Source organism: Helianthus annuus, chromosome 3, assembly GCF_002127325.2.
Source record: "Helianthus annuus cultivar XRQ/B chromosome 3, HanXRQr2.0-SUNRISE, whole genome shotgun sequence".
NCBI lineage: Eukaryota > Viridiplantae > Streptophyta > Magnoliopsida > Asterales > Asteraceae > Helianthus > Helianthus annuus.
The window spans coordinates 172,639,326-172,653,478 of NC_035435.2; the positions used below are offsets into that span (position 1 = coordinate 172,639,326).

General features: G+C 33.8%; 1 protein-coding gene across 1 annotated transcript; it reads right to left on the reverse strand.

The window, feature by feature from the left end:
• Positions 1 to 3,433: 3,433 nt before the first annotated feature.
• Positions 3,434 to 7,509, reverse strand: LOC110930870 (low affinity inorganic phosphate transporter 1). Its single transcript, XM_022174262.2, has 2 exons — positions 7,363 to 7,509; positions 3,434 to 5,273 (listed from the first exon to the last, which is right to left on the reverse strand). Exon 2 carries the CDS (start codon positions 5,268 to 5,270, stop codon positions 3,654 to 3,656), a length of 1,617 nt encoding a protein of 538 aa, XP_022029954.1. The 5' UTR covers positions 5,271 to 5,273; positions 7,363 to 7,509; the 3' UTR covers positions 3,434 to 3,653.
• Positions 7,510 to 14,153: the final 6,644 nt, after the last annotated feature.

A 14,153-nucleotide genomic window follows, 5' to 3' on the forward strand; every position in this document is an offset into this window, starting at 1 on the left:
CCGTGTTTTATTTAAAACAACTTATTCCAAATATTGTTTTGTCGCTAAACGAACATAAATTATCTTTCACTTGCTAATCGTTCCTGTAACAGTCTTCTTGCTCGATTTATCACCTTTGTTATTTAATTTCAGTACTTGTACTGGATTATAATATAACTAAAAATCTTGTTGATTAAGTATATAATTAAAAACATGATAAAAACAAAAAAAAAAAAAAATCTTTTTTTTACATATTAACATGAAAATATTACTTATCCAATGGTCATGTCTGGATGAAATAAATAGAAAATTTTGCAAACCTCGTCCAAACCATTAATCATGGCATCAATAATTTGTTTGAAACAATTCATGAGAGTTGTCAAAGATTACGGAAACACGCATTCATAGATGATGGCACCTAATATTAGGTTTACCTAAAAATATGGAATAGATTTTATTATAAAAGTGACAAACCAAGAAAGTACAAACAAATGACAGGTAAACGGACAATAAGTTGCGTTACAAATCCTTTTTGAATTGCAAAACCGATCCAACCAAAGACGAAGCGACCCTTAAGGGTCGAGAAATTACTATTCACTACTCGTTGGACCATGTTCAGGAATTTCACGTCCTCTGAGGCTAGGGAACCAAAAGTATAAAAAACAAATGGGCTAAACATGTGTTGATTCTCTAAACAAGAATTCTTGTGTTTAACGACCTTGTCTGATTCTGCCTTCAACGCTGTCTGACCAGCAACAAACTCATAATCCTTAAGCCCTACAAGAGGGGACACTCCTGTAAGGTCCACTTAAACGTGTTCAATATTAATATCAGTAGAGCACTTTTCAATTTTTTAACAGCCAACAAAACTTATACTATAACTTATACCTAATAAATAAGTAACTCGTTGCGTCGCGTGTTCCACCTCCTTAAACTCCGATGATGCACATGTAAGCTCAGAACATCTCAGACTCCAAAAAAGAAGCAAGGTGGAAGTCTGCACCATTGGGACACATAGTCCCAAACTATCTGTAAGAGGAGGCAGGGGCGGACCTAGAGTGATAGAAGGGTTAACCTCCGTTGCCCTTTGACGCTCCGGTGATCCTCCGATGTTAGTGTAATTTTTTGAAAAATTTGACGTTCTTCGATTTTGTTACCCCTTTTTTATTGAAACGTTACCCTATGCGGATTTTCTAGATTCGCCACTGAAAGAAGGCACGATGCGAAAAGGTGATCCAAATTCTTTTCATAATCATCATAAACCCTACACCGGCTCGATGGCACAAATACGTTCTTCCTAGCAAGCGAAGCCTTTGTAGGAATCTGGTTCAAGAACATCCTCCAATAGCACTTAACATGATTGATAATAATTATTTTGACAGGATGACTAAAATTACGTTATTACTAATCTATAATCTATACCTAATAAATAAGTAACTTGTTGCGTCGCGTGTTGTAATTTTGGGAGTCTAAAATTATTTTTTCTGTTTATCTTATTACCATTACCACATATAAATAAGCAACATTTTGTTGCTTTTGTTGTTGTACTATATGCATAGGGTGTGTTTCAAAAAAAAATTGATTTTTCATTTTCAATCCAAAGGTTTTTATCTTTTTATTTTAATCCCTTTAGGTTTTTAACTTTTAACTCAAAGTTTTTCATTATTTCCAATTTAATCACAACACTTTTTTATTTTTTAACTTTCATCCCTTATACTTTTCATCTCTTACAAGTTTTTCGTTTTATGTTTCGGTTAAAATTTCGCGAGTCAACACGATGCAACTGTGTGTCTCTGTGGTTCAACGTTTTTTGTCTGTTTTTCCCGTTTGACATGCCCGTCGCAACACGTATATTATTCTACGCTCGAAAAGTTCATTCCAATGCGCGGGACCCTAAATCAACTTAGTTTTTTCTTTCTATGTTTTACGTCTCGGTCTAATTTCTCCACACTAACACACCACAACGGGTGTGCGTGATTCAACAAATTTACGTATGTTTTTCGTTCAATGTTATTTTTATTTATTTATTTATTTATTTTATTTTACGAGCTCTTCTGTTGTTGGTTGTGTGGCATTGGGGATACTTAGCACGATTTTACAAACGTATTTAACCTATTAATTTTTTACTAAAAATAATTTGTTTCGAGTTCACCCCTATACCTCCTTTACTTAAAAATAACATATTTTTACGTGCATATTTTATGTACGTGTTGGTATGAATTCGATTTGCTCTACGTTTTGACGTAAACTTTTTTCTGGAAACGAGTCAGATCAAATATAATACTTTTTGTTTAAAAAAACAGCTTTTATGTGCATATTTTTATGTACGTTTCGGTATAAATTCGAGTTGGCGTATGTTTCAACGTTAACTTTTTTGGGAAATGAGTGAGACCAAATATAATTTGTTTCCGAGTTTATTTTATGAATGTTTCGTTAATTTTGTTTCGAACCGAGTCGAGTCAAATTGTGGTTTATTTTTTTCAAAAGTTCTAATTAATCTCTTTTGATTATACGTGTCAGCTTTTCCGTTATACCATTACGTTTTCTATGTATAAGTCGGATCCTATATAATACGTTATGACTGTACAGTATAAATTTGATTTACTTTATGTATTGATCTAATCGCAATGCTTATATAGGTTACATTTAGTTCGATCAGATATGTCGAAATGCACGTTTTCATATGGTTAACGCATCACATAACGTTTAGACTAATCCATTCGACGTTTGCAATGTACCCGCGCCGCAACGCGCGCGGGTGTTATTCCTAGTTTAACTTAATTTATAAAAGTTAAATTATATCTTATTTCAAAATATCATTTAAAAAATATATATTTTTATTACTAACTATTTAATATTTTTTTTTTATTTAACTCATGTAATATACGAGTTGTATAACTTTTTTAACCTACTTATATATGTGTACATATCATTGTATATTATAATTAGAACATAAATCTAATAAAATAATAAGTTATAGTTATATCAAACTTAAATATAGTAAATCTTATCCACATAATAAATATATTAGTTTAATCTTAACTAATAGAATTGGAGAGGAAGTGAAAATTTGGGTTTGAGCCTAGAGGTCTCAAGTTCGAATTTGATCCTAACCAGGTTTTACTGCAGTGTGCTTTCGGGCGATGGGTTTTTCTTGGAGCTGGGATGGTGGGCTTGGACTGCCCAACACTGTCTGCGGACTTCGGTGGAGGGTGTATGGGCTATTATTTAGATTACCATGAGTAGACAGACTTTTATTTTAGAATTTAATAACAAAGGAATACACATAATATATTAAAAATAGTAAATTATAAACATATATTTTGAAAGGTTAATATTGATATTTTTTACTTTAAAACTGTAAAAAAAATGTATATCTCTTAACTTGTGTTCTTTTTATCGTTAATAGTTATTTAAGACAAAATAATAATAAACTTTTTTTTATCGTTAGTAGATGTAAAACCAAATCATAAGATACAAACCGAAAGAAACATATATCGACACTTTTGGCTTGTTTGCTACAAGGAAAAATAGTAAGACATCATGTTCCTACTAAATAAACGTATTTCCTCGTACTCCTTCATAGTCTCGTTTTGAATCTCTTAGTTTTATAATAATATTTAACCATTAAAAAACGCACTATCCATAGAGGTATATATGAAATTACCCCTATCTTAAACCGGGACTGTTCTATTTTCACTAGTCCTAACGGTCTCCATATCGACTCCCTCCTCGTCCTCATCTTCGTTTTCCCTCGACATTTCCTCCAAAGACTTGCCATTCGATTCGGGCACCAAGAACGTAAACAAAATCCCGAGAAAATTCACCACCCCGAGTACGATAAGTGAGTTCTTGACCCCGATCCCCGGGGGATACCCTTTATCTGTCTTTGTTTTGTCTTGGTTTTGAGCCGCATATAAGAACCCGAAAGCACCAATTATAGCCCCCGCCTTACCCGAAGCAGCCGAGATCCCATGGCACGTTGACCGAAGCCTTGCGGGGAATATCTCGGCAGGGACTACAAATGTAGTCGCGTTAGGTCCGAAATTTGCAAAGAAGAACGTGAAAGCGTACATTACAACAAACCCGATTCGGTTCTCCTTTTGTGTCCAATGATGGTATGGGATCGCAAGGGCGAACATGAAAACCGTCATAAAGAAAAAACCCATTAGTTGGATCGCGAATCTCCCGATTCTATCGATGAAGAATACCGTGAACCAGTATCCTGGGACGGTACTACAAAGCGCAATGAGCGTTTGAGCTCGCGAGATCTTGAAAACCTCTTGGATCGCGTTCATTGTTTTTGCTGGCGGGATCCACCCGATCGCGCTAAAGATGTCCTTTTGGAATAAGTTTTGGCTGTAAAACGCGATATCGAGCAAGAACCACGTGCTAGTTGTCCCGAGCAAGTGTAGCCCGTGGCGTTTCACGAATTGCTTTGAAAAAAGCCCAAACTGGTTATGTTGTTTTTCGGCCACCTTTTCTTGTTCGGCTTCGAGCTCGACTTGTAACACTTTCGACATATCGGCAGCCGCTTGTTTCGCGTTTTTGGCCACCAAAGCCGTGTACCGAGCCGTTTCTGGCATCTTCATCCGCCAATAGTAAGTCATTAGAGCCGGAACCGACCCGAACATTAAAATAATGCGCCAGACATAGTCGGCTTGTGGGACCGTGGACCCTAACGGATTATCCTCGTAAGCCGGAGCCGGGTATTTCGACTTGAATGCGGCCGAAACTATACAAGCCACCATCCCACCAGTCAAAATTCCAAACCCTTGCATAGCAAACACCGCCGCTATAAACGCGCCTCGGGTTTTCTTATTCGCGTATTCCGACATGATCGTGGCCGAAAGAGGGTAATCACCACCTATCCCAAACCCAAGCCAAAACCGGAAGAAGCAAAGAGTGGCCATAACCGCGGTGGGCTCGTTGCTAAACGAAAGCCCAGAGGCGATTGAACAAATGACCATAAGCATAAGGGTCATCCCATAAACTTTTTTTCGGCCCATTTTGTCTCCGAGCCAGCCGAAAAAAAGTTGGCCCGCGAGGGTGCCACAAAAGGCGACCCCGTTGACTGCGGCTGACACGTTTGGCGGCAGTGTCCCCGGTTTCCCGTCACCGGTTTCGTGGTAGTAAATGCGGCCTAGCAACTTCGTGACTAGCGAGATGCAGAAAAGATCGTACGCGTCGGTGAAGAAACCCATCCCGGCGATTACAATTGCAGTGAAATGATACAGTTGAGTTTTGGCTACATCAAGTGCATTTAGCACTTTCAAGTTATCATTTGCCATAACCTGTGAATTCAACCAGAATAAATAAAGGTTAGTTCTATAGATATGACATATGAAAGGTTCAATATATACATATAAGTGTGACATTCAAAATATTAATTAAATCTAAACTAATTGTGTAAAATTTAAATAACAAAAAGGAGTTAAGTGTCATTTACGTCCTCTAGTTTGTCCACTTTTGCTATTGCAGGCCAAATTTTAAAAGTGTACAATTTCCCTCCGTCACATTCTCGAAACGTGTCATTTCAGTCCAAAAAACTAACCCAATTAAAAAAAAAAACTCAGTTAGCTCAGGGGTAAAATGGTCATTTAACATAGTGGTTTGGAGTGGTTGGTGCACAATCTAGGGTATGTAAAACCTCTGAACCACTATGTAAAACCTCTGAGCTAACTGTGTTTTTTAACTAAGGTTAGTTTTTTGGACTGAAATAGCACGTTTCGAGAATGTCAGGGAGGAAAACGATACAATTTTGAAATTTGGTCTGAATGGGCAAAAGCCAAAAGTGTACAAAACACATGGACGTAAATGACACTCAATATAACTAATCTGCTCATTTACAGTAAAACTCAAAGTTCATTTATAATACTTTGAACTTAAGCAAGAATTTCAAAACTTGTACTAGAAAATCATGTGATATTTAATGAAAAAGGAAGCTTTTAGAACGGACTCGTGACACTTTTGTAACTACTTGTACTAATACTATACGTAATAAATCTTCAACATATTCCATTTTTTGTGAGAAATAAAAATTATTTAGTTTTTGAAGAATGAATGATACAAATTTTCGACACTTTTGTCACATGTCGCCTATGGGACGTTTGTCACATTCGTTAAAATTTACTTGCCAAGTGGTCACGAAGTACCAGAGCTCTCATATTCGAATCCAACTTTTATTGGTTTTATATCTTACGTTTTACCTGATTTAATTAAGTAGTAGGGTGTATTGGTGTAATTGGAGTCCCAGAAGTTTTCCGGTAACATGTTATCAGAGTGAAAAGAAAATATCACGAGGATTTGACATGCTTAATTAAGAAAATTTTAAAAAGATGTTGAACCTTCACTTGTTAGTTAAGGAACCATTTATGGTGTTTTAAGTTACAACCATAGGATGATAATAAAAGACTTTTGGAGTGTCCTAAGAACCAAACATGACAAATTGTGGAAGCTTCCAAAAAACATAAAAGTTCGAACCAACACGGCCACACCTATTTGGCATTTACCATAGAATATGGAAACATAACATGGGTTGTTAGGGTGTACAAGCTGTCTTAAGTGACCCATACATAATCGGTAAAACCTCGTCTCCCATTTAAGACGAACCGGCAGCATCCGTATTCGCCCTCACCTGGGTGCCGCATAAAATAATGAGGAGAGTGAGAGTCGAACCTAGGTCATAAAGAACACCAAGTTTTTCTCCAACCACTTCACCAGTACCTCATTGGCCAGTTCTTTGTATTTTCTGGTTTCTCTAACAACCATACATCTTTTCCACTTTTACCCCTTTTTAACGACTAATTTATGTCAGTTTATATGTAATTCATTGGTTAGTACTGTTTAATTTAATTTAAAAAAAAATTATAAGTTTAGTTACCAAATTATAAAATCATTAAAAGAAACCATTAGTAAACAACAAAACAAATCTCTATAAAATCGAAATCGTCGAATAAAGTTATGTCAGAAATATTATATTATTCCACTGACGTTGTTAAGAACATATAAACTACGTACTTTATGTCGGAAGTCGAAATACTCACGTCACTTAAAAACAAAAATAAATAAATAAAATATATATAAAGAAGAATTTACGTTTATAATAGTGAACTGTGTGAACTAATCCTAACATTTGATTATAAATACACAAGTGTAAATCAATGCCAGGATTTGATCAGGATTTAATGATGAAATACACTAGTATATTTTACGATTTGATTATTAAATTAATGGCCAGGATTTTTTCACTCAGTTTACAAATACACTGGTGTTCACTCTGGTACCTAAACATACTTAACTAAAACCTTATCAACTTTAGCAAACGATATCTAACAGATGATAGGATTAAAGAAATTCGTCGTTCTAAAAAACGAAACTGACCTTAAAGAGAGAACTAAGGCTGTGAAGGCAGAGACTTGTGAGTTGTAACTTGTGCAAGGAAAGTTGTACTTTAACTCAGAAAGGTTAGAGGGAAGATGAAGAGGTGAGATATGGTGTGGTTGGTGAATTGGTGTTTGTATTTATTGACTCCATATGGGCCTACCTTTTCAATTCGAACTTGAATTTTTTACGGCTGTGATTCTTTCTTCATTCATGTGGCGTTGATCGGATATGGTTTTATAAGTCAACAACGACTTGTTTACTTGCTTTTAGTGAAAAGGGGTTATACTTTTACTTTTTTTCTTTCTAATAATAACTAGTATTAATCCCCGCCTTGCGGTAGGGACGTAAAACTGTGACAAATGGCACCAAGGCCACAGCACCGCTAACGATCACCAACACTGAAGTTGCGACGTGTTAATGCGGAGAAATTAAACCGAAACATAAAACATAGATAATAATAACTAAGTTGATTTAGGACCCGTGCGTCATGATGAATCTATCAAACGGGAAAAATTAGACGCCATAAAAATGTTGAACCACTCATGCACGTTGCGTCGCAAATTTTAGAACGAAGCGTAAAACAAAACGTTGAACCACACATGAACGTTGCGTTGTGTTAAATCGTAAAACTTAGAACAAAACGTAAAACGGAATTTTTGCGAAATATGAAGAGTATAGGGTACCAAAGTTAAAAGTAAAAAAGTTATAAGGTTAAACTGACCAAGATAGAAAGTTTTGAGGTTAAAAGTAAAAAACCAAAATAGTTTTAGATTAAAATTGTAAGGAAAAATTGTAATTATATCAAACTTTTTTGAAAATCTCCCTAAACAAAGAGTACAACTACTCTATGCATCACAATGTTGTTAATTTATAATGGGTAAATAATAAAGTTTAGCAAACAATCCGTGAACTCTTTAGCGGAAAACTTGTTTGTATTCATTCGTTTATTAAACAAATGAATACAAACAAGAAATTTCGTTCGTTTAGTTAAATGAACGAACATGAACAGAGGTCGTCTTCGTTCATTTATGTTCGTGAACGTTCGGTAACGTGTCCGATAGTTCATTAGTGTTTTTAGTTTTTATGTTTTATTTAAACTAGGATAGTAACCCGTGTATTACACAGGTTGAACTATAAATGATAAAATTCGTGAAATTGTTATATAAATGTTTAATACTTGGTGTTATTTAGCTTTTTTCTTTTTTTCTTTTTTTGAATACGTGGCAAGGATCATATAATATTAATGTAGTAGAAATAAAAGAGTGGGCTACAAGATTGAAAAACATGTAATAAAACCTAACGATCATACCAATAACTAACACAATTCAAAACAATCTTACCAATAACAAATACAAATTCAAAATTACCAAAAGTATTGTGTTGCAAATTAGAAACCCAAAACTCAAAAAAAAAAAAAAAAAAAAATTCAATAACAAACCCAAATTCAAAATTACCAAAAGTTTTGTGTTGCAAATTAGAAACCCAAAACTCAAAAAAAACGAAAAGCCATTCATTTGGAAATCAACCTATGTTAAAGTTTACCTTATTCTTATATTCATGGTATCATGCCAAGGAGCATAGCACTATTTTTGGATTGTTACAAGAAAACTTGTACCCAATGCAAGTCTTTTACTTCACTCATAATCAAGGATACATACATCACTGCCACGAGATACGTAATTACCGTCATAGAGCTTGATGAGTACACACTGCCACCCTTACTACCACTGTAAGATCCTGAACAATCAGAAAAAAAGAAAAAAAAAACATGAGCACGCTTATAATTAACGGTCCTACAAAACCCTTAAATAACAACTTGGTGTCTTAGGCAATCTGAGGACTAACAAAACTGGTGTCTTCACGCAACCCCTTTCAATGGTGGATCATATATGCATCTATGAATGGAGAACCAACCTATTAATTCAAAAAAGGGAGCGGGATATATTAATTATAGAAAAGAAAATTAGGAATAACATGCCTTCATTTTCAAATATAATGCCCAACTCTAGGTATAATAAGTAGATTGAAGCAAAAAATTGCAAGAATTAAATGCATAGAAAATGCACATGAATGTAAAGATTTGATTAGAAGATGGTCAAACGATTCTATTCTATTCTAATAAACAATATAATGGAACATGTATTTAGGAACAGATATTATTTAGTTTACTTATCAAATTAGTTAGTTACATTTATTCTTTTATATAAAATTCTAAAATTCTAGAAAACTTTCCCTCCAAAACTTTGAATTGTCAAGGGTGCCATGTGGCAACCCAAGTTCTTCATTTATTAGATAGGATAGAGGATAGATACTTCAAAATCCCTACAAATGAAATATTTAATAAGTATCGGTATATTATATACTAGGTTAGAACCCCGTGTAATACACGAGTTGAATAAATGTAATTTTATATATAAAATAATAAAAAAAATATATATCTTTAAAAACATCGTTTATTACGTGGGCTGAATAAACTTAATTTTATATGCCAAATAATAAAATATATCTTTAAAAATCTCGTTTATTTCATGGGTTGAATAAATGTAATTTTATATATTAAATAATAAAAAAATTATATCTTTAAGAACCCCGTGTATTGTACGGGTTGAGTAAATTTAATTCTATATATTAAATAATGAAAAAAGTTACGTTTTTAAGAAACTCATGTATTGTATGGGTTGAACACATGTAATTTTATATACCAATCAATAAAAAGTTATATTTTGTTATATCTTTATAAACCCTATGTATTATAAAACCTTTGGACTAAACTGACAAAATGACCCAAATCACAGGGTCTAAAATGGCATTTAACTTTTTACATTATATTAATTTATATTTAGTGTTTGTTAATGTCAAATGGTTTTGAAATCTAATTAATATTTCAAAAGATTATATTATCTCTTATACGAATTGTTTAAATTTAATTTTATAATTATCTTTTAATTAATACTAATTATCTATAGTAGATGGATCTAATGAATGACATGTGTCCCCATATTGGTTTCTTTTATTATATAACTAGTATTAAGCCCCTGCGTGCGGTTGTCGTAAAACTGTGTCAAGTAGTATCAATGCTATACCATTATCAGCGATCACCAACACCGAAAAACTCGTAAAAACAAAATAAATAAAAACGGAAAAAAAATAAAGCCGAGCGAAAAGCAGACGTAAAATCTTTGAATTACGCACACTCGTTGTAGAGAAATTAAATCGAAACATAAAACATAGAAAAAATAACTAAGTTAATCCAGGACCCGTGCGTTGCGACGAACGTGTCAAACGGAGAAAAATAGATGTGTTTTGACGGGCCAAACGGGAAAAATATACGAAAAATGTTGAACCCCACACGCACGTCGCGGTGCGTTAACTCACAAAATTTAGAACGAAACGAAAAGCTTGGGAATGATGAAAGTATGGTGAAAAAAATTGAAAATTAAAAAGAGTTGGGGTTAAATTGGAAAAGATGAAAATCTTTAGATTAATAAGTAAAAAAACAAAGGGTCTAAATTGCAAAAGTATAAAAGTTTTGGGTAATATTATTAATAAGTAAAAAACAAAGGGTCTAAAACAAAGGATATTAATAATTTATTAGATATTAGATTTAGATATTTATAATATTATTTATTGGATTTATTAATATTAAAATAAAGATAAGGATAAAGATAAAGATAAGTGATATTTATATATATATTAGTTATTAGTATTAAAAGAAATATTTTAATTAAATAAATATAAATAAAATTTATGTGGTTGAAGGAGAGAATGCCATGTGGTATTATTTGTAGTCTTTTATTAATATTTAGATAGTATAGATATAGATTTTTGTTTTTTCTTAATATAATATTTTAATTACCTAAATACATCCAATAGTGCTTCGGATTCCAAAGGATTTGTTTGGAATTGATTATTATTTAATTTATATTTTAGATGTTTAAATTTAATTTATAATTATCTTTTAATTAATACTAATTATCTATAATAGATAGCTTCAATGAATGACATGTGTCCCCATATTGATTTCTTTTATTATATAGTATAGATTATATTCATGAAAACTTGTTTTTGTTCGTTTGTTTTCATTTGTGTTCGTGAACATTAGTTTATCCTCATTTGTGTTTATCATCATTCAATTTCATTCGTTGCCCAAAATTAACAAACAAGCACAAACAATTATTCCATATAATTTGGCTTACACATCATATGTTAAGTCACAGGGGACAGGCGAAAATAATTATACATTAGTGGTAGGTAGATATAGATAGTTTTGACCAAAAAAAAGTAATATCTAGTCATGCATTAGTAAAATTACGAGTATGAATTATTTATCAAGTAGCTAATAGTAAACCATCACTAGGACTCTAGCGGTTACCATGGATATTTAAGTTTTATTTATGGTGGGTTCGGGTGAGTTTTCCCCTCCAGGTCTCAAGTTTGAGTCTGGGTGATAAGGGTTTAAATTGAGGATCTATTGTGCGAGTGGACTCTCTAGCGCAGACCCAATTAAGGGCATGTTTGGCTAAGCTTATTTAAGTTAAAAATGACTTTTGAGAAAATGACTTATTGACTTATGACTTTTTAAAAAGGAATTTTTAAAAAAAGTGTTTGGATTAGCTTAGGGTGAAGGGGGTGCTCACCTAATAGGTGAGTCCCCTCTCTTACGCCAAACCAATCCCCGTGTGCCACGTCAACTCCCCTCTTAAACTCCCCTAACACCCCAATTTGATGGCGCCACTCCCCTCTTAGGTGAATTGGGTTTTTTAAAAAAAAAAAAAAAAAAAAGCTGTGATTGGTCACTCCCTCTCTCTTCGGTGAGCCGCCACCGGCTTCCCTCTTCTCTCTTGGTCCCCGAAGGGTTGGCGGTGCTTTGCCGATCGGGATATGGTGTCCCCGAAGGGGTCCCCGAAGGGTGCCCCGTACACCCTTATGGGGTGGGAAAAGTCAATAAGTCAATAAGTTGTTTTTTAAAAAGTGTTTGGCTTAGATTATTGATGTAAAATGACTAAAAGCTAATAAGTCAATAAGTTAGTTCAAAAAGTCACAACATTCTAACTTTTCAAAAATGACTTTTTGATAACTTTTTCTCCTTCTCAGAAAGTCATTTTGAAAAGGACTTTTGCATTTGCTAAACACTAAAACTCCTTATTGGTTTTTTGATTAAGTCAATAAGTTGGTTGGAAAAGCTTAGCCAAACATGCTCTAAAAAAACGTATGCTAGACCTCCGAACATTTGCGAATAATTCACACCCTTCCAAAAAAAACATAATTGGTAACACCAAAGTAAACCCACACTCAACCTTTATCTACACCGATCGATGAGATAGAGATAGAGCATTGAGTCAATTATATATTGTATCTACCCATTGTTATACGGTGGAGTTAATAACGTTCAATATCTTATCCAGAAAAGGAACTTGAAACTTTAACATAAATAACTATCAAAAAGTATTTTAGTGGTGGCCACGTGTATTTAAGTTTCATTTATGGTGGGCCTGGGTGAGTTTTCCTCTCCAGGTTTCAAGTTCAAGTCTGAGGTTATACGTAGTGGGGCGGTATACCCCCACATAGCGCCCGAAAACGCCCAAAAACACCGAAACGAAGGGCGTTATGGCCAAAAATTTTTGAGGTGGCGCGATGATAATAACAGCGTTGTGGATATTCCTTTCAAACTTTGGCCAATTACAAACAAGTAAGCTTTTTTATAATTAATTAATAATATTGAAAATTATTAAATAGGTAATGATGGGTAGGGGCTTTATGACTACGGGCTGTAGTGATATAACGCCCCATAAAGCCCTCGTGTGACGTGGCACGACACGTGTCGCATAACGCCCCACAAGGGGCTTTATGACTACACATGGCCTGAGTGATAGGGGTTTCCCATTGAGTGGTTTAAATTTTGGATCTATTGTGCGAGGGGGATCTCTATCGCAGACCCGGTTAAAACAACGTATGCTAGACCTCCCGACATTCACGAATAATTCACAACTTCAAAAAAAAAAGTAGCTAATCGTATTTTGGATTAATAACAACTTGTTTTTTCAGTTAATTTTACATGAGTTGTGATCCTCATTTTCATCATTTTAAGCATATTTTCAAACATATCAACTATTTTTCTTTTATTTTTTAAAGGTTTATTAAATATGTGATATTAAAAATGTATACTCTAAGGTTGACAAGCATTGAAAGGGATTGTATCCTACAAATCTAAGTGATTCTTGGTTCGGTTCTTTTCCACTATTGGTGTTCAGAAAATAAACCAGAAAAACTAGTAAACCGTATTAATTTTGAATTCATCTTGTAAATGGGTGGTGAGGGGAGATGATCATTTGGATGGCTATTGTTAGTATAAAAGTATAGATGATGATATTCTATAAAATTTAAAAACTGATTGGTATAAAAGGAATATTGTATTTTTTACAACAAAAAATTACGGATATCAGTTAATGATATTCTATAAAATTAAATCATTGTAAATTATCGTCAGGGGCGGACCTATCCTATGGGGTGGGTGGGTGGCCGCACCTCTTGAAAAAAAAAATATTTTGTGGTTTTTTTCGCGAAAAATTTCGATCGCACCCCTTAGAAAAAAATGTTTGGAATTTATATAAAAAAATTGTGAACACGGATTGAAACCCGACCCAATTATGTAAACACGTTAGCCCAGTAACCCTTTTAATAAAACTTGAATTCATTCCATCAACCTCAATGAGTTAATATCAATTCAAGTCCAACCCAAATACAACTTTATTAAACAAATCAGTTCAGTTTACAAAAAGAAACCCAAT